Raw genomic sequence first — 23,301 nt, 5'->3', positions numbered from 1 at the left:
CTAGCAATCTCTTGCCTGCAATTTTAAACCTAAAGTAGAAGATTAGAGAGGGAAAGAGTCCTTGTATTAGGTAGGCCTGTTGAAAACTGTAATGGGGACTCAGAGAAGATAGAAAAAGCCAAAAAATAATTAAAAATCCATAGAAGTCTGAGGTCACTTAAAAAATGGGCTATCAGCTCTTTGCAGATACTTCCCTTCATGAGGCTATCAGTATATTTCAGCTCATTCCAAAATGATAGGGAAAGGTTATTGTATAACATAGTTTTGAAAAATATTTTGAAAAAGCTCTTAGTGCTTAAAACAGAAACCCTCCCAATTTGAGACAATTTGACAACGGAGAATGAGGCTGTCTGATAGGTGAGGTTTTGTTATTGCTTAACTTCATTTACTTCTAATGTCAGCAGTGGTTGACCTGCAGTTATCAGAAGACTTCTCATCCACACAAAATCCAGATGTGGCAGCTGCTTTCTAGGGCACCTGCTTTCTTGCTGTGTCACCATCCTGGGCACTGTGGCTTTCATCCTCTACCTTGTTGCCTCACGATCACATGATGGCTGCTGAGCCTCTAGGCATCTTAAGTGTGTTCCAGGCAGGAAGAAAAGGGAAGACCCAAGGGGAAAACCACTTTTTTTTTTTCCTGGCAAGGCTTTCTTTATTTTGAGAGATGCAGTGTCCTCCTTAGGCCTTTTGTCTACATTTCATTGGCCAGAAATGAGTCGTGTGACCAACCTAGCTACAGTGGAAACTGGGACAAATGGCTGGCTTTCCAGCCTTTATAAGAAGAAGGTGATCGGGAAAGGGCTGAGAGCATCGTCTCATGTCTGCCACACTCCTCTCCGTAACTAGCCTGGAAGTTCCTTGAGGGCCTCTCCCCAGCTCTTGGCGTGGGGTGGGGCATGAATTGGTGAAGTGAGGAATGGCCAAGGTTCCTTTGGAAAGGAAGGGGTTTGTTTGGCCGTAAGAGCAGCCAGCCTGGTGCTGAACAGGGTTCTAGGAGGCTAAATGCTGCTTGGATTGGAGAAGAAATGGGGCAGGGGTCCAGAACGAGAATAGCCAATGAGAGGCCGGGGTGTGTCTCCAGGTTGGAGGAGGGAGAGGAGGCAGGTGCGGTTTGTGACCTCAGCCGGGATGAGGCACAGAGCAGGTGCCTCGAAGCCCAGTTCCCTCATCCAGGGAAGAAGGACCATCTGAGTGAAAACCCAGGGTTAGTGCAAAGAGCTGTAAGGTGCACCGCAGGGCCTGGGTGTGGCCTTGACATGTTTTCCAACTGCCCTCTCCTGAGGTCAGGTTCCTTCTTGGTCACATGGGACCACTCACCCCACTTCTGTGCTCTCAGAAACTTCATGAAGGAAGTGGGTGTTCGTGCCAGAACAGGCCCCTTTGCAAAAGGAAGGGGCAGCTTAGCAGAGTGAAAACATTTTTTTCTTTTTTCTTTTTTTCCTTTAAGGTGTTGTAAATCTTGTTCCATTGTCTTCTGAAATTTGATATTGAGGCCAAGGAGATTTTTGTTTCTTTCAGGATAATCTGTTCTATTTTGTTTTTCTAGCCGGGATGCTTGCAGAATTTTTTTTTCTTTATATTTATAATAAGTCTAAATTGGGGGGGGGGGTCTGTTAGTTCATTTACGCCCCCATCCTCCTTCCCTCCCTCCTTCCTTTCATTCCTTCGTTCCTTCCTTTCTTTTGCTTTAGTTTTTGATTTTTCAGGGACACGATTAGTGTTTGCTTTTATGCAAAGGATATTTATTTATTCACAATTTATTTATTTGTAAGCTCAGAAAAGAGAATCTCCTGTTATATGCCAGATTCTGGCTTGGATGGCATTTGTTCTGGTCTCTTCTTCAGGAGTAACAATTAACCATTTACAGGCTCTCCATTCTCTGTTTTCCAAAGCTCTCAGCTTCTCTCTTGTTCCTTCCACTTTCTGTTCTTTGCACTCCGGGAGAACGTGTCACATTCCCTCACCCTGTCCTGGATTGGCTCCCCCATGCCGTGCTGTCCAGTCCCTTCCTTCTCCTACCAGTGTGCATTCCGTTCTAATTCTGAGTGTTTCTCAGAATTTACATGTTTGTTGTAAAAGGTTAGGAACATTTACATGTTCATTGTAAAAGGTTAGGCAATAGAAATAAACAAAAAATAATGTAAACCTAAACCACCACGATTTCACCACTCAGAGATGACCAGTGTTCGTGTTTTGATGCAGGTCCCCTCCAGCTATTTTTCTATGAGTTAATATACATGTATCATTTTTTAAAATGGGGTCATCATAAACAGTGTTTTACAAGCTGCAGTGTCTCCACTTTGAAATAGAACATGCGTATGTCCCCACGTTATTTAAATAGAGTGACATGAGGGTTTTACAGTGCAATTTGTTAATGAGTCCTAGAGTATTTCTTTTTTTTAAATTTTTATTTTTGACAGAGAGAGAGAGAGAGACAGAGCATGAGCGGGGGAGGGGCAGAGAGAGGGAGACACAGAATCTGAAGCAGGCTCCAGGCTCTGAGCTGTCAGCACAGGGCCCAACGCAGGGCTCTAACTCACGAACTGTGAGATCATGACCTGAGCTGAAGTCGGACGCTTAACCAACTGAGCCACCCAGGCACCCCTAGTCCTAGAATATTTCAATGCACAGATATAACATGACTTATTGAATCAATCTTCTTTTGTTGAACATTCTTTTCCTCAAAATTATTGATACTATAAAGAGTACTGTCACAAACATTCTTATAGCTTATATTTATGCACATCTAGGATTACTTCTTACAGTAAATTCTGAGGAGTTGGGTACAGGGCTTGCAGAATTGTGAGAGCCTTGACAGATTTGCTGCTCTATAGTTTCCTTGATATTTTTCCTTCTTTAGTCTGGTTCCCTTTTACTATCATCTTTTGCCTTTTCAACGCGGCCACTGCTGTCTTAAAGATGTTTAGTCCTATTTCATAAAGACCAGTCTCCTTGTATTCCATTAAGCGTGTGTGTTCTCCTCAGTTCTTGTACTGTATCCAGCGTGAGGCCCTTTGCAGAGTTCTCCCCTTCTTCTGGTTCTTTGGAATGATGTTCCCACCTTCCCTCCCTCCTTGTCTTCCTGCTTCCTTCCTTTCTTTTTCTCCTCTTATGTGCTAATTAGGCACTATTTTCAACCAGAAGGCCAAGCACTTGGCTCCTTTCAGGATTAGATTGGTTGTTCTCTGTGCAGCCGTATTGTGTGCAGGGTGAGTTCAGGGTCTGGTAAGGCAGGCCTCCACCCGTCCCCCCAGTGCTAAGGTGGGTGTCCTCAAAGGTTCACGGTCTTCTGAAAGACTCCTGACAGCCTATTCCTGTAACTTAAGCCAAACCAAAATGCTTCCTGGGGATAAGACATGAAACTAATTTAAGCGCTTCGTAGGTCAGTATGCCTGGATTTACTTGATACTTTCCTGAGGAAGAGAGGGAGGAGGGGTTTAGATCTCAGGCAGGGTAGGTGCAAGCCCAAAGCCAGAGGCTGGGGGAAAGCACTGTGTCACCATACTGGGGACAGCCAGCTCTAGTGTTCTGCCTCCCCCACCTCTGGCCATGTGCTGCCCCTCCACAGTTTACAAGGACTGATCTGCTGGCCCTCAGCTCCCCAGGGACACCAGTTAAAGGGGCTGCTGAACTTCCCGAGTTTCCAGATTTGACGCTTGCACAGAAAGTGCCCTTCTTCCTCAGAGTTGCCAGGCTGGTTGCCTTGGACTTCACAGGACAATTGCTCCTTGGGTATTTACGTTCAAGGGCTTGGTGGATAAACCTAAAAGCCAATATAATTATCCACCTCACAGGTGGTCTCCCTTCTAGTCAATTGCCCACATATGCTTCTCAGCCCAGGGCTATGGCCCTCGGGGTGACCAACACCCCCTGTCCCCTGTGTTGCACCCTCATCTGGAGCATAGGGGGCTGGCATCCTCCCCTCCCCCGGCTCTTGCCCCGCGACCCATGGCTTGGGCCCTCACGTGGGGTTAGTCCACAACTGTGATCAGCTCGGATGGTCATAGCGCTTCAGAAGAGCAACAATCACAAAATGGCACGTCACACTCCAATGGGCCTTGTCCTTGGTCCATCTGCTGCAGTAAAGAGACCTGCCCAAGGCCTTGCAGCTCTTCAGTGGCCAGCCTGGCACTTACCCTGGTCCTCCGGACTCCAGGTCTGGACTCCCTCCCCTGCGTCATGTGTTAGCCCATCCAGGTCGGGAGATCGATCACCCGCTGCATGCTGTAGGCGGTGTAACGGCAGCCCGCACCACAGGCTCCAGGAGGAGGAGGAGACCAAGGCTCATGGAGCTGATCTTAGGGACATCAGGAAGCTCAGTGTGTCCTTCTGTTACCAGATAAAACTCAACAGTCAACAAACATTTGTGTGGCTACCGACGGCAGCTGTTGTGATAAACATCATTCTTCTCTTTTTGCTTTATTGTTTTTGAGAGAGGCAGCACAACCAGGGGAGGAGCAGAGAGAGAGGGAGACAGAATCTGAAGCAGGTTCCAGGCTGTCAGCGCAGAGCCCAATGTGGGGCTCGAACCCACAAACTGCAAGATCAATGGCCTGAGCTGAGGTCGGGCGCTTAACCCACTGAGCCGCCCAGGTGCCCCAAGCATCATTCTTCTTGAAAGAATAAGACAAGTCCCTAAATAATTATACTTACTATACCCATATACCCCTAAATTTCTGGGAGAGTCCAGCTTTCAGTGAACATTCTGTCATGAGAGTCCCACAAGTAAAGTAATGTCGATCAGATCAGATTTCCTGGCTTGAAGAGTAGAAATCAGAATTACCATGACTTTAATGCCAAGCAGGATGAGATAAAAGTCTTGAGTAAGGAACACACCAAGGTGGTGGGGGTGAGCTGCGTCTCACTGGGCAGCAGGGGTGCCCTGGAGCTGGGCCATGAAGATGGGTAGGGGTTTGCCAGGAGGGGCAGGGAGGAGGACTCCTGTGGTCAGATGAGGAGCCAGAGGGCGAGGCAGGGATACTGAGTGGATCTGGGCCAGAGCACAGGGCTCAGAGGACTAAGAAGTGGGAAGTCATGTTAGGGAGGAAGGTGCGGGCAGGACCAACTGCAGGCCCTGATCATAATAAGCCATCAGAGGCCTTCACTGAGCAGTAGCCTGAGGTGGTGGGGGGTGTGTGGGTGGGCTCAGAAGAGAGGGAGTGCAGAGGGTGGAGAGAATGCTTGGCTGTCACCATTCAAATGCTGCCATTTACACTTATTTATATTATGGGACATAGTTTTATAGTTTTTCAGTGTGATGGCTGAGACCTGGACCATATGGGGAAGGATAGCCTCTTGACAGGGAGAAGATCTCACCTTCCTTTGGCGGGCCTCAGTTTCCCCTAAGGAACATTCATTTGCTTTTCCACAAGCTAGACACTGAGATTTATTTTAGTGGGTTCATAAACTCTGAAAGTCTTCTTCCTTTTTCCTCCTGTGTCAGAACTTACCTGGTCTTTGCCCTTTGATCTTACAACTCTGGAAGGAAGCCACAGTTCTCCAGTGGTTCTTGAAATGTGATGATGGCTGCTTATGGGTCACAGGTTACTTTTACTGGATAACATATATGCATTTTTAGTCTTTATTTATTTTGAGAAAGAGGGCACAAGCACAAGCAGGGGTGGGGAAGAGAGAGAGGGAGAGAGAGAATCCCAAGCAGACTCCATGCTGTCAGTGCTGAACCCGACCTGGGGCTCGATCTCATGAACCATGAGATCATGACCTGAGCTGAAATCAAGACTCGGATGCTTAACCGACTGAGCTGCCCAGGTGTCCCCATTTATGCATTTTTAAAGGAAAGATTGAAAACCCCTTGAAAGCAGAGGCTTGTTCTACATTCTTTGCCTGCCCTCATGCCTGGTACATAGTGGGTACGCTGTGTGGACCACTCAGATTGTGCACGTCTCGGGCACCTTGGTGCATGAGTGCGAGGGAGGGGACCCTTCATCCTCCTCAAATTGCTGTGTGTGTGGGTTTCACTTCTGCCCAGAACAGGCCTCTGTTCTAATAGGTTATATAAAATTGGTGCAAATTTTTTCAGTGTAGAGCAGGGAGAGCTGTCATGAATCATACGTGACACTCCCCATCGATCTAAAATCTACTGACTCCAGGACCCATGCCATGTGCTCACACGGGCACGTTTACCTTGCAGGGTGGGGCGGAAATGAAGGCCCCAAGGCCCTGGATCATCTGAGTGTATCTCTAAACCATCGGGAAGAATAGGGAAGAAACGACCCCTGCTTTTCCTCCTCTTCTTTGGGGTAGAAGAATAAGCTACTTTTACCATTGGCTGGTCCGATCTTATGACTGTGCTGTGTCCTTGTGGCTGCTGAAGACAGTGGGTTCCACCGTGGACAGGTCTTCTCTGGCTGTGGCCTCATCTCCCAGGGGGCTCGTGACCCCTGCTTGCCCTCTTGCCTCTCAGAAGGGCCAGCGCTGCCTGGGGGCTTTCTGCCCATAGAGAGTATTCCTCCAGGAGATAATGGTTCTTGCTTTTTATTAGGCCATTGCTTCTGACTGTCTGTCTGTCTCTCTCACACACAGTGTCTGTCTCTCTCTCTCTCCCCTTTCCTGCCTCCAAGTATGTGCTTCTATCAGTCATGGTGAGGGGCGTTTCTATTTCCCCAGTCCTATTTTACAGCGGTCGCCGCCACAACAACAGGACCTGGGTAACAGTGGTCTGGAGGGAACACCACCATTTCATTCTCTTAGCGAAAACCATTCCTGACAGGTCCTGGAGTCTTGAAAGGAACTCCATGAAATCCCAGAGGTGTGTGGGCAACTTGTAAACGGAAGTGGGAAAGCCGCTCACTCCTCCCTCGGAAGGGGCTCTTGGTTATGACCGTCTAAGCATCAGGGGTCATGAGTGAGCCACAACCCACCCAGCAGAGGCCAGGACGCTTCTGAGAGAACCCACTACCCTCCCCCCCACACACCCCTGTACAGTCTTTACGTATGGCAGTCGGCGCGTGGTCATTTCCCTCCCTGCCTCCCCTTCTCTGCTCCTGCCCACTGAAGGATCACCGTCTGCTACCAGACGTGCTCCCAGATACCCTGCTCCCCGAGAGAGAGGGAGACAGAGAATCCCAAGCAGTCTCCCAGCTCCGAGCTGAGCTGTTGGCACAGAGCCTGACGCAGGGCTCGGACTCATGAGCCACGCAAGATCATGACCGGAGCTGAAGTCGGACGCTTCACCCAGGCACCCCTAGAAAAGTTTAAGACCTGTTCATGGACTCTGATACTTTCTGCACCGGTATTTAACCTCTCATCATCTCTCTTGGCCCTTCTTTGTATTTAGTATTTTGGAAAATCTAATTTTTCCAAAAATGTATTCAAATATTGTCTCTTTCCTTCGTGGCTCAGCTAGTTTTGTCTTGTCGAGGTAGTTAATGATACACGTTCTATTTCTCAGATTAGCTAAACTTCTCAGGTGAGGAAGTTCCATCAGACACCAGGCCAGTAGGGGGCCCTTTATTGATGACAACTGTGAGGGTGGTATTGATGATGAGCCGTGAGGGTGGTGTTCTCACTCTTGAAACCGTGGCTGGCACGCCAGTCTGTGAACACTGAAAGACAGAGATGGTGAATCTGTATGCCAAGGTTTATTAGTAGGCTCGATAGCTTCTCTGATAAACGAAGTCCTGTTTTCCTTCACTCTGCTTTTCCAACTTTGTGGGAGCCAGAGTAAAGGGGGTTAGGAGGTGGGCTGAAGCCTCAGACCTTTGTCATTGACTCCCCAGTCTCCCCCTAACACGGAGATGAAAGCCAGCGAGAAATGTGCAGATAGAAATGTTGTGAGAGGCTGGACTTTGACAGCAGAACCCTCTCTGGCCTGTGCCACAGTGGCCTCCAGGTGCTCAGCTTTAATAGTATAGACACTCCATCAAATCAGCAGGCTCTGAAGGGTGACTCACACCAACCAAACTCACAAGGGGCTGATTTATAACCCAAAGCCTGAATGCTGGATATATCTGAGGAGAGAAGGCTGGGAGGACAGTGGCTTCCAGTCACTGGTTCAGGCCACCGGCTTTTCCCTAGTGGGTGGTATCCTTGGGAAAACAGCTCTTAGCCCAGAAAGTTCTTTTTTTGAAAACGGGATTAGAATAGGGTGAGATGGCTTCAGGCAGCCCAGTGTGTGCCCTGTTTCCACACTGCAGACATTTTGATCTTAGGAAGGGAGTCTTTCATTGAAATCGCCACCCCCCCACCCCCACCCCCCCCGCCGCCCTTGAGCAATCTTGGGAACACCTGGGCAGACACTTTCACTTTCCAACTCACCCTGTCTCCAGATGCTTCCGCCTTCACAGGGCTACAACTGGGGGAGAGATTCTAGTTATTGATGAGTCTGCTTATCTTAGAGTGGGTTTTCAGTTGGGTTCCTGGCACGCTTGAAAGGGCCTTTCAGCTCCTTGGTAAACTCTGAAAGACATTCTTATCTCAGCCTCGCCAGCCTGGCCCACATGTGAGTGCCCTGTGGGAGGCTTTGTAGACAGCCACTTCCATTATCCTCGCTATCAGTGGCTGATGTTTTCTGACCTGATCACCAGACCCTGGGATTCTGTGTGCCTCATTTGGGGCTTGTAATTCTCCTTGTGTGGACTCGGCTTCTCACCGAGGGTAGGGTCCCAGGCTTCAGCAGGTGGGGAAGGTGATGCTCTCGTTGCAGTCTGTAAATACAGGCTTCACACCCGGGTCTCACAGGGCACATCCTGCCAAATTTCCTGCACTTAGCTGTGAAAATGATCTGCAGCAGAGGAGGGAATAGTGGCTCAGTCATTCAAGTAGGAGGTACTTGCCAGTCGTCCCCATGTGCCTCTCAGTACTTTGCAAAAGGCATGTGCTTGTGCTAAGCTTTCCCTGGGCCACAAAGAAGGTGAGAGTGTATTCTTAGAGTGCATTCAAGTGATGGAGGTATTCGATCACCAGGTGCGCTGTTAGTGACCCTTGCCGTCCCCGCCCTCTCTTCTCCTTCCCAGATTGTCATTGAAGATATTGGGAACAAGAGAAAATATGACTTCCCTCTTAACCGCTGGCTGGCCTTGGATGAAGATGACGGCAAAATCCAAAGGGATATCTTAGTGGGCGGAGCTGAGACCACAGGTAGAACTGAGAAAGGGGAAGCACGATTGGCTGGTATTTCACTTTCTGCCTGAGGTTCAGTGTTCTCCTTGGTGGGCCTGGAGGCCTGTGATCCAGCAGGAGCCAGCCACTCCTCCTGCTCTTGAAAGTGTTCCGTCCCTTTGTGCTGGAGCCTGAGGCTCTGCTGATGCCAGAGGAGGCGGGGGAGGTGCCCCTGAGCAGATACTAACTTTCAGGGCAGAAGAGATTAGCCACTAGGTGAAGCTGGAATGTGAACTCCTGTTCACGGTGGATGAGGGTGTGGATTTACTCTTAGCTCCTCTTACTATTGCGTGCTTACGGTATGCCAGGCCCCCTAGGCACTTGACCCGTTTTGTCCCCTTTAATCCTCACCAGGACCCCGTAATATAGAAACTGTTATCATTTCCATTTCACAGAGGAGCAAACTGAGTCACATAGGCATTGAGAGACCTGTCCAAGGTCACGCAGCTGGCAAGTGACAGATCCGGATTCGGGCTCCCACCTTAGTCTCCACCCTGTGCGGATTCCACAGAAAACCCGCACCTCCCAGCACGGGAGTTCGTGGATGTTCCGGAACATCAGTGTCGTGAATGTGCCCATCTGAGAACGTGCTCTGCTGCACAGCATCCTGTTGCTTAGCACTGCACAGAGAAGAGGTCCAAGTCCTGGGGCACAGTATGCAAACTGCTTCATGGTTTGGCTGCAACATACGTGTCAGCTGAATCTTCCAATCTTCCAACTTCTTGTCTCACTTCCAGATGCTCACCTGTCTCGCTCCACCTCATCAGCACACCTTTGCTCTTTCCTGAACCTACGCCCCCTTTGCCCTCCTTCTGCCTCATCCACTTGTCTTCTGCTTCTGCAGGGGGGGCGGGGGGGAGGGAGCTTCTCTCCCCTCGCCTGGCCCTCTCCTCATCCGTGCCTTCCCCCGCCCCTCCCTGAGCTGCTGGCCTTACTCTTTCTCTCACTTTATCTTTAGGATATCTTTCTCCTCAGCCTGTAATGCCATTTCTCTTCTCTACACTCCTCAAATTCCTGCTCCCTGTCACTCCCTCTGAGCCCTCCCTCCTTCCTGTAGACAGGCACTCCCTCCCTTCCTTTGCACCAGACACTTGGGCAGACCTTGACTGCTCTCAGTTAGGAAATCACACGTTCCTCTGCTCCACCACTTTCCAGCCTTGCACGTTATTTGTAACTGAAGCTTGCGTGTTATTTACTCAGAAACAGATAGGAGGGGCGCCTGGGTGGCTCAGTTGGTTAAGCATCAGACTCTTGATCTCAGCTCAGGTCTTAATCTCGGGGTCGTGAGTTCAAGCCCGGTGTTGGGCTCTGCACTGGGCATGAAGCCTACTTAAAACAAAACAAAGCCACAACAACAACAACAAAACCAGATCCCAGAATGGGTCTGCTCTGACCCCTTTAACCATGTTACTCTTACTGACCTCCAGTGGTAGAGGAGAAGGAGAAACGTCTGTCAAAGGCTGGGAATTACTGGTAGCCTGGGCCATGGGAATACATACTGGGTGTGTTTTGGAGAAACAGAGCTGGAGACACTATTTGTTCATCTTCTAGTCTCCCTGAGGCCTTGCATGTAGTAAGCACTCAGTCAGCGTTTGTTGAACAAAGGAAGGTGTAAACGCTTCAGTGAATCAGGTATCCCATAGCTGCATGTGGCTAGCTCCAAAAGACTTTCAGGATTTTCATTTCTCTGGGTCCGGGGCTAGGGGTGAGGCAGGGGGTGGGGTGGAGGGGTGTGTGCCTGTACACCATTGCCTTAGACTCCAGAGCAAAATGGAGGGAGGCGAGACCTGAGCAGAGTTTCCTGTCCAGATGCTGGTCTTTGGTGTTTTCTCTTACTCAGTCCCATGTCACAGCTTAATCTCCCTTTGCTGGCTCTTGCCCAGAACTTCATGTCCTCGTCTCACCTCCCGACCGACCAAAACCTCAAATGGCCTGACCACAATGTGCTCTCCTTCCCTCACTCTTTCCTCAATCCACCACGTCAGGCTCAGACATGAGTGCCCTCTATTAAAAGTTATCTTTTTAAGTTATGAGCAAAAGAGCAAGCAAAATGAATCAGCTAGCCCCGAATATAAATCTCCATTAATGGAGTTGACTCTTATAATTAAATCAGACATAACAGAATTCGTCCGGCAGCTATTAATAATATGCACATGGTAATTAACATTAATAACAAGTACTATTCTTAGCCAACTCAAATTCCTCCTTCTCTCTGTTAGTTTCTTGTAATCAGGGCTGGCAGCTTCTTAGGGTAATACCTGCAGTTTATTCCTAAACTCAGATACATTGACACACAAACTGAAAAAAGAGCACAAAGCGGAGAGGGGCACTGGATGTCATCTGGGGAAGGAGGATGAGGGGGGAATGAGGAAGCGTGGAAGAGGGAGGGCCTAGGGAGGCGGTAGCCAGGGAGGGGAGACTTGGGTGGGATTTTGTGATCAGCTGGCACTAACTTTCTCCTTCCCTGTTGCTTCCATACCAGCTATTTCATATATTGTCACCGTCTTCACTGGGGATGTCCGGGGTGCCGGGACCAAATCCAAAATCTACATGGTTATGTATGGGGCCAGAGGGAATAAGAACAGTGGGAAAATCTTCTTGGAAGGCGGTGTGTTTGACCGTGGCCGCACAGACATCTTCCACATCGAGTTGGCTGTCCTCCTTAGCCCCCTGAGTCGGGTCTCCATCGGACACGGCAACGTAGGCGTCAACAGAGGCTGGTACTGTGAGAAGGTAAGGGATGCCCCAGGGACGGCCCTTTCCTGATTCAACCCCTCTCTTCTTTAACTTGAAAATACAAACTCTGACCTGCTTCCTGCTTCCTGCTTGCTTTGGACCAGCTACCGAGCACATGGGCAATCCCTTTCATTGGGCAATTGGATTGGTAGCATGCCCGTCCATCTTGTTCTGCTTATGGTCAGGAATGAGGGCTGCACTGTGCACGTATCCAAGGGCCAGACTGCAGGATAGCTTATCCAGAGGTAGTAGTTGGTAGTTACAAACTATCCAGGTTCTTGGTGTAGTGTTTCACTTCACCTTATAAATCTGTCAATCAGCAAGTATTTTTGAATGTATGTTTGCATTGTGGAATACTTATGCTTTAAAGCATATACTCAATGAAAGTAAACTATAGATAATGATAAGAAAACAAATATACATTTTGTCTACCACCCTACTTAAGAAATACTTTTCCAATACTTTTGAAACTCCACCGTGCCCTTACCCAATCATAAAATTTTCTTTTCCCCAAAGAGCATACACTATTATGAATTGTTACCTATGTATATATTATTTGTATGTAGCAGTTTTCATTCAACACTATGCTTTAGACATTCATCTGAATTGGTAACAGAAACTGTAGTTCATCAATTTCACATTCATTCCATTGCATGAATCAGTCACCATTTATTTGTTTGTTCTTTAATTTACAGATATTTTGGGGTTGTATTTCTTGATATTTGCTAATATAAACAATGTTGCCATGACATTCTTATACATCTTTGTACAAACATCCAGTTGGTTGATAGTATATGTTCAAGTATCTTTTCGTAGCTTGCCTACAATGTTCTTTGAGCAAAGGAAGATTTAATTTAGAAATGCTTTATCCAGGGGCACCTGGGTGGCTCAGTCGGTTAAGTATCTGACTTTGGCTCAGGTCATGATCTCATGGTCCACTGTTGGGCTCTGTGCTGACAGCTCAGAGCCTGGAGCCTGCTTCGGATTCTGTGGCTCCCTCTCTCTGCCCCTCCCCTGTTCACGCTCTCTCTCTCTCTCTCAAAATAATAAATACAAATTAAAAACAATTAAAAACACCCCTGTAATTCTTTTAAAAATATAGATTCCTTGACTACAATGTAAGTCTACTGAGTCAGAATTTCCAGGTAATTGGGATATTCAGATAATTCTTATCATTAAGGAAGTTTCAGAATCACTGATTTAGTAAATAGTAATTCTTTCCCAACTGTTCTAAAAAGGCAATTTAGTCTCATCAAATTCCCCAAATGTATGGCTTTGCCTCTGAGCTTTTTTGTCTGTTCCATTTATTGATTTAATTTTTTCCGACACTAATACAATACTCACTCTCATCATTTCATATCTTTATGTAAGTCTTGGTATCTTCTAGGATAAATTTACTCATCGTATTCATCTTCCTTAGGATTGTATTAATATTCATGGCTCTTAACCCTTCCATAGAAATTTTAGAATTTTCTTGCCAAGTTCCATGAAGAATTATGTTCAACAGAATTCAATTGGATATGTAGATCCATTTGGAAGAATTGATATCTTTACTAAGTACTTTTTATATGTATGAGCATTATGTACCTCTTAAAATTTCGGTCTTCTTTAATATTTAGGTCTTCTTTAATATTTCCCTTTTTTTTTCCTTACTTTAAAAGTTTATTTATTTTGAGAGAGAGTGAGAGAGAAAGCACATGTGTGTGAGCCGGAGAGGGGCAGAGAGAGAGGGAGAGAGAGAATCCCAAGCAGGCTCCCTGCTATCAGTGTAGAGCCCAACAAGGGGCTTGATCTCACCAACTATGAGATCATGACCTGAGCCGAAATCAAGAGTTGGATGCTTAACCGACAGAGCCACCCAGGAGACCTAGTGTTTTTCTATAGTTTTATATCTCTCTTGATAAAGATCTTGCACGTCTTTGTTAGATATATTCATAGAGGCCTTATAATTTTTGTTCCTATTATAAATATCAATTTAAAATTATATTTTTAAACTATTTGTTTAAAATAGAAGAAATAGAAATACTCTGTAGAAATAGAAGGACTTTCGTGCATTGAGTTTACAAATAGCCATCTTACTAAACTTTAATTAATTATAATTTGTCTACAGATTTTGGGAGAAGTTTCTTTATAGAAACTTTGTTGTTTGTGAATGGTGACAGTTTGGTTTCTTTCTTTCCAAAGCTTATATTTAATTTTTTTCTTTTTTGTATTTGACCACATGGGCAGTACAGTGCTGAACAGTAGGGTTAATAGTAGACATCTTTGTTTTGGTTTTGATTTTACAGGAACTGCTTCTAATTTTCTATTGAGGTAATTATGATTTTTGAGGGGTTTGGTAGATAGTCTTAGATTAGATTAGGAAATCCTCTTCTATTTCTGTATTGTTCAAAGTTTTTATTATTTATTGTTGAATTTTATCTAATGCTTTTTCTGCATTTAATGCTCTAGTCATGAAGCTTTTCTCTTTTACTTGTCAATTTGGTGAATTAGGACTGCATTTTCTAGTGGCAGACCAACTCCAAATTTAAGACAAACTTGGTCATAAAAGGTTTTAATTTTACATGCTTCTGGAATTGGTTTGCCAGCATTTTATATAGAATTTTTGTGTATATGTTCATGAAGGGCATGGCCCTTAATTTTCCTTTCTCCTATAGTCCTTGGCAGGTTTGATCCTGGCATGGAATGAGAAATACTATCTTTCCTGAAAGAGGGTGTATAAAATTGCAGTGATCTGTCCCTGAAAGTTTGATTGCAGTCTCTTACAAAATTGTGTGTGTGTGTGTGTGTGTGTGTGTGTGAGAGAGAGAGAGAGAGAGAGAGAGAGAGAGAGAGAGAGATAACTGATTTAAAAATTTGTTGTGTTTGTTTTGCTGGTTATAGAATTATTTAGGCTTTCTATTTCTTCTCGAATGTTTTATTTATTTATTTTTAATTTTTTTTTAATGTTTATTTATTTTTGAGAGAGACAGAGACAGAATGCAAATGGGTTAGGGGCAGAGAGAGAGGGAGACACAGAATCCGAAGCAGGCTCCAGGCTCTGAGCTCTCAGCACAGAGCCCGACGCAGGGCTCAAACTCATGAGCCGTGAGATCATGACCTGAGCTGAAGTCAGACGCTCAACTGACTGAGCCACCCAGGCGCCCCATCTTCTCAAATGTTTTAATGAGCTGTATTTTTCTTGGAATTTGTATGTTTATAGGTATCAAATGTATTGGCACTTACAACGTTAGTCTTATACAGCATTCCCTTATCTTTTTAACTTCTGCTGCATCTGTAATTATGATCCCCTTTTTATTTCTAACATCATTTGTTCATGCCTTCTTGCTTTTTAAAAATAGCATTCTCACAAAAAGTGTGTTTAGTCGTTTTAAATAATCAACATTTGGCTTTGTTTATAGTCCATTTTATCTCTATTTCCATCTTGTCGGTTTCTGTTCTCTCTCTTAATTTCTCCGGATTTCTGTTGTTGCTATTTTTCTAAATTCTTTTTTTTTTTAATGTTTATTTTTGAGAAAGAGCATGTGAGTGGGGGAGGTGCAGAGAGAGAGGGAGACAGAGGATCTGTAGTGGGCTCTGTGCCAACAGCAGAGAGCCCAATGAAGGGCTCGAACTCACGAACTGTGAGATCATGACCTGATGAGCTGAAGTCAGACTCTCAACCGACTGAGCCACCCAGGGTCCCCATTTATTTTTCTAAATTCTTAAGTTGGATTCTTAGCTCATTAATTTTTAGCCGACTTCTTTTCTCATATAAGCATCTGATACTATAACTTTACCTCAGAGTAGTGCCCTAGCTGCACCCCACACATTACAGTATGGAATATTTTTATTACCATTCAGTTTAATTTTATTGCTTCATTTAATTTTATTGCTTCATTTGTTGAGGTATAATTGATATAGAATTACACTGTGTAGTTCTATGAGTTTTGACAAATTCATATACCATGTAACTATTACCAGAACCGATACACAGAAATTTCCATCACTGCAACCTGTTTCTTGTGCTCCACCCACCCCCGTCAGTCTATACGGCTCCAAACACTAACATGATTTCAGTCACTAAAGATTAGAATTGTCTTTCTTAGCATTTAATGTAAGTGGAATCATGTAGCGTGCACTCCTGTGTGTGTGTATGCGCACGTGTGCGTGTGACCTCTTTTACTCAGTATAATATTTTTGATATTTATCTGTGTTGTATTGCATATTAGTAATTTATTATTTTTATCACTAAGTATTATTTCATTGTTAGGGTTTACAAGTTTGTTCATCCATTCAACTGTTTGTATACATTTGGGTCACTTCCAGTTTTTGTTCTTTGTCTGCTATTATGAACAGAGCTGCTATGAAAAATCATGTACAAGTCTTTGTATGAGCATGTTTTTAATTTTTTGGGGTAAATACCTAAAAGTGGAATATCTGGATCCTATGGTAGATATACACATATCTTTTTAAAGATCTCTCAAGCTGGTTTCAAGTGGCTATACTGTTTTGTATGCCCATCTGATATATGAGAATTCACTATCGCTTGATATTGTCAATCTTTTGTTTATTAGCTATTATAATGGGCATATCATGGTATTTGATTGTGATTTTAATTTACATGCCTCTGATTACCACTATGTTGAACATTATTTTCATGTGCTTGTTGGTCATTTGTATATCTTTTGTGAAGTATCTTTTGACTATTTAAATTTTTTTTGTCTTTTCATTACTAATTTATAAGAGCTATTCATATATTCTTGATAGAAGTATTTTGGGGGCGCCTGGGTGGCTCAGTCGGTTAAGCGACCGACTTCAGCTCAGGTCATGATCTTGCAGTCCGTGAGTTCGAGCCCCGCATCAGGCTCTGTGCTGACAGCTCAGAGCCTGGAGCCTGTTTCAGATTCTGTGTCTCCCTCTCTCTGACCCTCCCCCGTTCATGCTCTGTCTCTCTCTGTCTCAAAAATAAATAAACGTTAAAAAAAAAGATAGAAGTATTTTGTCAGATATATCTCTATATGTTTGTGGTGTATTAAGTATAATCTCCCAAAGTGTGACTTACCTTTTCATTTTCTTTTTTTTTTAAGTATATTTATTTATTTTGAGAGAGCAAGAGCGAGCGAGCAAGGGAGGGGCAGAGAGAGAGGGAGAGAATCCCAAGCAGGCTCCGCACTGTCAGTGCAGAGCCCCATGTGGGGCTCCATCTCACAAATTGTGAGATCATGAACTGAGCTGAGATCAAGAGTTGGATGCTTAACTGACTGAGCCACCCAGGTGCCCGTCCTTTTCATTTTCAGGACAATGTTTTCTGAAGAGCAGAAACTTTCAATATTGATGAAAGGCAATTTGTCAGCTTTTTCCTTTATGCTTTTTTATTTTTGCTTTATGCTTAGTTATTGTTCTACTTAAAATTTTTCTGTGACCCATTAGCTATTTTGAGGTGTGATTTTTAGGTTTTAAATACATGTTCTTTTGTTGTGTTTTGTTATTTATTTCTAATTTAATATCATTTCAACCAGCAAACATAGTCTGTATGATGCCATTTAAGGAGATTTGAAATTTACTTTACAATGCATGTTCAATTTGTGCATTTGTTCCTAGAGTTGAATTTAAGATTTTGAGTTTATATATTAAATTCAGTTTATTAATACTTTTATTATTTGAATTATCTATTTCCTTACTAGCATTTTATTTGATCTATTAATTACTAAGAAAGATGTGTTGAAATTTCTCACATGAGTGGTAGATATTTCAATTTCTTATGGTAGAGCTAACAGTTTTTGCTGTATATAGTGTGAGGCTATGTTATTAAGTGTGGAGTTACTATAGCCTCTTGGTGAATTAACTAAATCTTTACCATAATCCAGTCTGACACCATCTGTCTTTTCACTGGCAAACTTAGTCCACTTATATTTATTGTACTTTCTGGCATGTTGGTTTTTCTACTTTTATAGTTTTTGTTTCTTTTGGATTGGTTGTTTTTTTCCCTTGATACTTGATACTTTACCCTACATACTTACTTTTTACCCTACATGTGGCAAACCCAAAATTCAGTTACCATCTCTACTTTCTTTTTGGCAAGGACCTTGAAAATCTCTAATGGTAATAACCCTGCATCTGGGCCTCATGCTATTCTCGCTTAGTGTTTTAGCTTATTTTAAATTATTTTCAAATCCACACGTGAGATACAGTTTTGTAGAATCACTGTTTAGATTTACCTACGTGCTTGCCAGTTTGTTTGCTTGCCATCCCTTCCTGCATCAGAGACCTTATTTCTGGTGTCCATTTTCTTCTTCCTGAAGTTCACACTTTAGAAGTTCCTTTGGTTAGGGTCTGTTGGTGGTGGGCTCTGTTTTTGTTCATTTGGGAAATGTTTTTATTTCATCCTCGTTCTTGAAAGATAATTCTGGAGTACAGAATTCTAGATTGAGTTATTTTGCCCCTCCCCTCCCCCAGGCATTTTCTGGCTTCTGTTAGTCTAATTGCTGTCAGCTCTCTTTTCTGTTCTGATGCTCTTATCTTCTTTTTGTCTTTGACATGCTGGTGCTTCTCTTTGACACATCTAGGTGTCGGTGTATTACTACTTATTCTGCCTGGGACCAGGCTTATGGTAACTAATTCTCAGGGAAGATTATTATTATCTGTCTGGAGCGAAAGCAGAGAAGATAGGATCCCTTTGCAGATGTTCCCCTCTCTACCTTTTTTCTGAGAGAGCAGCTCCTTCAAGTGTTTCTGCTTATTCAGGATTTGTAGTTCAGATCCTCCAGTTTGCAAAGCCCAAGGGCTAGCCTCCTGCTTCCAATTGGCTGTTGATTTCCTGATCTCTGAGTGTCTGGTATTGTCTTTTCGCTTTTGGTGCAGCACCAACTTTAGCCTTCACATATACCCATTCTCTTGGCTTCTGCTTACTCTGAATTTTGCTGGCTCTTATGGCCTTTCTGTAACTTCTTGTCAGCTCAACAATGTATATAAAATGATATTTCCTGTTATTTATATGGCCTGTGGGTATTTTGCAGTGGTGAGAGGCTTTTCAGACTACCTTGTTTGTTGGACTACCTATTCCAGAAGTAGAACTTGTAACAAGAATTTTTAAGTACCTATTGTATGCTTAGAGCCATCTTTGGGGGAGCCATAAGGGGTGAGAACATACAACCTCAGCCTTTTAGGAGTTTGCTCCTCCTATTGATCAAACAAGACTAATACACATGTAAAAACTAGAGAGCAATTCAGGAGTAAACTAAGAGGAAGTAATTGCAGGATTTGTTCAGAGGGAAGAAAGAAAGGCTGTTAAATAATTGTTGGTGATTGTTACTTTCTGTGCCCCTAGACCACCCTCTGTGGGTGCCCTCCATCTTTGTGTACAGGTAGGTCCACTTCTGAATGCATGGTTGCATAGACTCTTCAGCATAAAAGATGGCATGCAGTAATGGGTCCCAGAGGACCTCAGCCTTAATAGGAATCCTGAAATTCTTGCTGATGGGTGTAAAAGGCCCCTAACTAATAGGAGTCAGGAGCATTTATGCTTCTGGTACTGACACCAACTAACTCCAAACTTGGGCACTTCATTCCCTTTTCTGGACCTCAGCTTTCCCATATGTTGAATGCATGTTGGGGTAGACTCTATGAATTGCTAACACATTTGTGTTTGAGGAGGCTACTGTGTTTGAGGAGGCTACTGCCTGAGGCTCTGAGACATCATTTATCTCTAGGGAGGAGAGTTTCTCTGGGAGATTGAGGGTGTACACGCTCCCCTCCCCTCCCCTAATCTTTTATCTTCCTTCCCCTTGGTTATAAGGCAAGGTTTCATACGGCTATGACAGTCATACAGTATTAGTTGAATGCTCAGAGATATCTGGGTATATCTAAGTGTAATAATTCAATCCAAGGAAACTATAGTCAATGGTAATAACCATAAACAACTGACAACAAACACCCAGTAAGACAGTAGCTTGTCAAAATGCTTGATCAGCGCTAGAGTCAAATTAGCTTTCAAGTTAAAAAGAAGATAAAGCAGAGAATCTAGCCATGTGAATAGTCAAAATTTCTTGGTTGATAGAAAATCTTGTAGTGTCACAAGAACATTCCTTTGGACATCTCTAATGTGAGTGGCGTAGGCTGGATACACTTCTGAGTTCTAAACTCATGAGTTCAGAATGTGATTAGAGAAAGTGTAGGAAAGGTTTAATGAGGCTCAAGCCCCGAAGAGAGCAGTTTGTTTTTGTATTAAATTCCAGATACACATTGCTCTCTATGTGATTGACCTTTTCCCTACAAGACAAATGTAGGGAATTGATGTTGTATTCTAGCTCATTTGGTTTGTTCTGAGGTTTTATGAAGCGCGTGAAGAAACACGGGGTTCAAAGAACGTGTTATATATAGGGGAGGATTCGGAATTTGGGCTGGTAAATTGGAGGACGGATAATACCTACTTGGGAAGACCTCTTGTGGGGGGGTATTTCTTGGTCAAAGATTTAATGAGGCAGAGAACAGTAAGAGAAGTGCCATTCCTTGAGGAACCTGATGTAGATGACCCTTAATATGAAGAGGCTGTCAAACTTTGTAAGGGTCCCAACCCGGGGACCTGCTGCAGGAGACTCATCTGCCCTCCCAGGTGGTGATTCTGTGCCCCTTCACCGGCATCCAGCAGACCTTCCCTTGCGGCAACTGGCTGGACGAGAAGAAGGTGGATGGGCTGATCGAGAGGCAGCTCTACGAGATGGTGTCTCTCAGGAAGAAGAGGCTAAAAAGTAGGTGCAGGGGCTGCATCAGAGGCTGGTGGCCTTTCAGACAGGGCCAACAGAGGCCAGGATGTCAGACCCCTGGGCAAGAGCTTCACCTCGAAGGAGTCCACTTCTGCTTCTCAGGTCTCCTCTAGAAAGGAAGGGAATGGGCCCCGCAGAGCTCGGTTCTCCAAGATACAGGCTGCGTGCCCGGCATAGAGTTACATACCTGGCACCAAGGCCTAGTACCCCTGTGACCCCAAACTGCATAAGCTGCTGTGAGGGGCTAGATGTTAAACTGAACGGTTTAACACAGTGCACTCTAAATATACAGAGATGCAAGGTGTCAACTCTTCTCCCTACTTAAAACATCCTAATAGACTTCCACGTTAAAAGGAACATTGAGGTACCCTCTTTCAAATAGCAGGGAATCTTTGTGTTCCTAATACTGGCACCTGTTAGAGCGGGTTTCTGAGAGTGGGCCACACTTGTGCATGGTCCGTGCTTCATTCCTGAGCTCCTTGGATTTGCTCGCCTTCCCCACTGGTAACATGAAAATCTCTTTATTCTTGACCTGTCTCTGCAGAGTTCCCCTGGTCCTTGTGGGTCTGGACGACCGACTTGAAGAAAGCTGGTACCAACTCTCCAATCTTCATCCAGATTTATGGGCAGAAGGGGCGGACGGATGAGATTCTCCTGAATCCCAACAACAAGTGGTTCAAACCAGGCATAATTGAGAAATTTAGGGTAGGAAGGAAGTGTAATGGGCTGGGAGGGATGAAGGAGGAAGGGACATAAGACGTGTTTGTCATGGGGATGGTTTTCTAAGCCAGATTTTGAATCCAGTTTGAGGACAAAAGGGTGCAATGAGAAGTTCAGCTCCTTGCAAGGGGTGCCAGAGTGATTTATAGGCAAAGTATTGATTGAATGGTGTGCACTTTGGATCTGGCCCTTCACCTGAATCAAACACTCCAGAACCAAAGCTGGGGGACAGAAGCAGGAATGAAATGCTCTCGGGGAGCCTAGAATCCTGGGGAATCATAGTAGAACAGAGACCCTGAGCCTGCAGTGTCAAACCACCCCATCTGGAATGAATCAGAAAGGAGCGAATTTAAGGTAAATTGTAAGTTTAACGCTAAATTTCTGGTGCATATTTAACGGGAGCAAGGCTTATTTTGCCAACAGAAGTGTGCTCTGACCTTTAGGTGAGAATGATTTGTAATTTTCAGCTGTCTTCCCAGAGCACCCCGCTGGTGCTTCTGTTATGCACTCAGTTCATTGCTCTTCATGTATTTGTCTCCCGGCTAGACTGCCAGCCCCTTTGGGAAAGGGCGTGACTGCTGTATTGATCTTTGCGTCTGTTTCAGTGCCCAGCAGAGTTCTGGGGCTGTGGGCCTGTGCTAATTTACAGGGTTGCCATATGGGTTTCGTTACTGGGAGTTTACTGCTTGGAAGATTTTCTTTATTCTGGATCCTACTGTGGGTCAGTTATTTTTGTTCAATTTCACCAGGGCAGACTGAATCCCGGCCCGACACGGCTATCTTGCCCTCACGTGCTCCTGGTCGCAAGGTCACGAGAGGACAAAGTCTGTGAGGGTGGCTTGAAGCAAAGCCATCCTCACTGCTGAAGAAGTGGCCCAGGGTGGGTGCCCTCCAGGGAGGGGGTAAGCTGTGAGGATAAACACATTTCACTTGATTATGTCCACCCAAGGCTTGTTATTTCACCCCATAGATTGAGCTCCCAGATCTTGGCAGGTTTTACAAGATTCGGGCATGGCATGACAGAAGGAGCCCTGGTTCTGGCTGGCATTTAGAGAGGGTGAGATGTGCCATCTTGGGGCTTGGGAGGTGGTTGGGAGAGGAACTCTTTCTAATGACCCTGTCACATAAGTCTGTGTCTGTTGGGAGTGGGGGCGGGTAAGTGTGGGTCTCGATTTGGACACACGGGGACTTCCTGAGGGGAGAGGACCTCCAAAGCAGACTAAGAAAATGCACAGGTGTTTAGGAGTCTTGCATTCTTCTCCGGTCACCTGGCTGCTGGGCAAGCGTGGGTCTCCAGGGACCAAGAGGGACAAGTGTTAATCTGGCACTCCGCTTTCCACAAAAATCCTCTTGACAGGATGGTTGTGGCCTCCCTTAGATGCAGTAGCAGAACGGGGCCCCCAGGGCATGGTGTATCTCTGGGACACCCCCTTGCTCACCCAGGACTTCATTCCAGATGACCCTGATGAATACCCTGACCAAGGACAAGTATAACTTCAACTGCAATCGCTGGCTGGATGCCAACGAGGATGACAATGAGATCGTGAGGGAAATGACCGCAGAGGGCCCAACGGTGCGGAGGATAATGGCCAGTGAGTACCGACCGTCCTGGGGGAGGCAGCGGAACTCCTCCTCGGTGTGTCAGCAGGGGGCTGGCCCATGAGCTGGTAGTCTCCTCTGCTGTACCTCATCAGGCCCCCTCCAAATGCCGGGTGAACTTAGTTCTCGGCCTTAAGACTGGCTTGAAGGAGTCATCTCTACGGCATGGTACCGGCGCTCTATGATGGTGGGTGTGGGGGAGCGAGGTGACATTTATGGGTCTTCAGGTGGGCTACGAGGGGATGAGAAGACTCTGCACTGAGCAATGTTTCTCCACAGCCTTCCTGACATTAAAGAAAACATCTTCTTCAAATTATTCATGAAACCCTCCCCCAAAAGGAAGGCTGTATCTGGTGATTGTCTACCCCTGATGAGTCCTCTA

General features: G+C 45.1%; 1 protein-coding gene across 2 annotated transcripts in view; it reads left to right on the top strand.

Moving 5' to 3' along the window:
- LOXHD1 (lipoxygenase homology PLAT domains 1) overlaps window positions 1–23,301 on the top strand; it is a 165,224-nt gene that overhangs the window by 44,265 nt on the left and 97,658 nt on the right. For both annotated transcript variants that reach the window (XM_047827882.1, XM_047827881.1), the window contains exons 7-12: window positions 8,976–9,099; window positions 11,603–11,853; window positions 20,450–20,585; window positions 21,145–21,305; window positions 22,291–22,377; window positions 22,777–22,912. In XM_047827882.1, the coding sequence (XP_047683838.1) occupies window positions 8,976–9,099; window positions 11,603–11,853; window positions 20,450–20,585; window positions 21,145–21,305; window positions 22,291–22,377; window positions 22,777–22,912 (895 nt within the window). The remainder of the gene's footprint in view (window positions 1–8,975; window positions 9,100–11,602; window positions 11,854–20,449; window positions 20,586–21,144; window positions 21,306–22,290; window positions 22,378–22,776; window positions 22,913–23,301) is intronic.

Source organism: Prionailurus viverrinus, chromosome D3 (assembly GCF_022837055.1).
Source record: "Prionailurus viverrinus isolate Anna chromosome D3, UM_Priviv_1.0, whole genome shotgun sequence".
In the NCBI taxonomy this organism is placed as follows: Eukaryota; Metazoa; Chordata; class Mammalia; order Carnivora; family Felidae; genus Prionailurus; species Prionailurus viverrinus.
The sequence above is the reverse complement of the archived record's forward strand: the minus strand, read 5'-3'. Positions and strand labels throughout refer to the sequence as shown.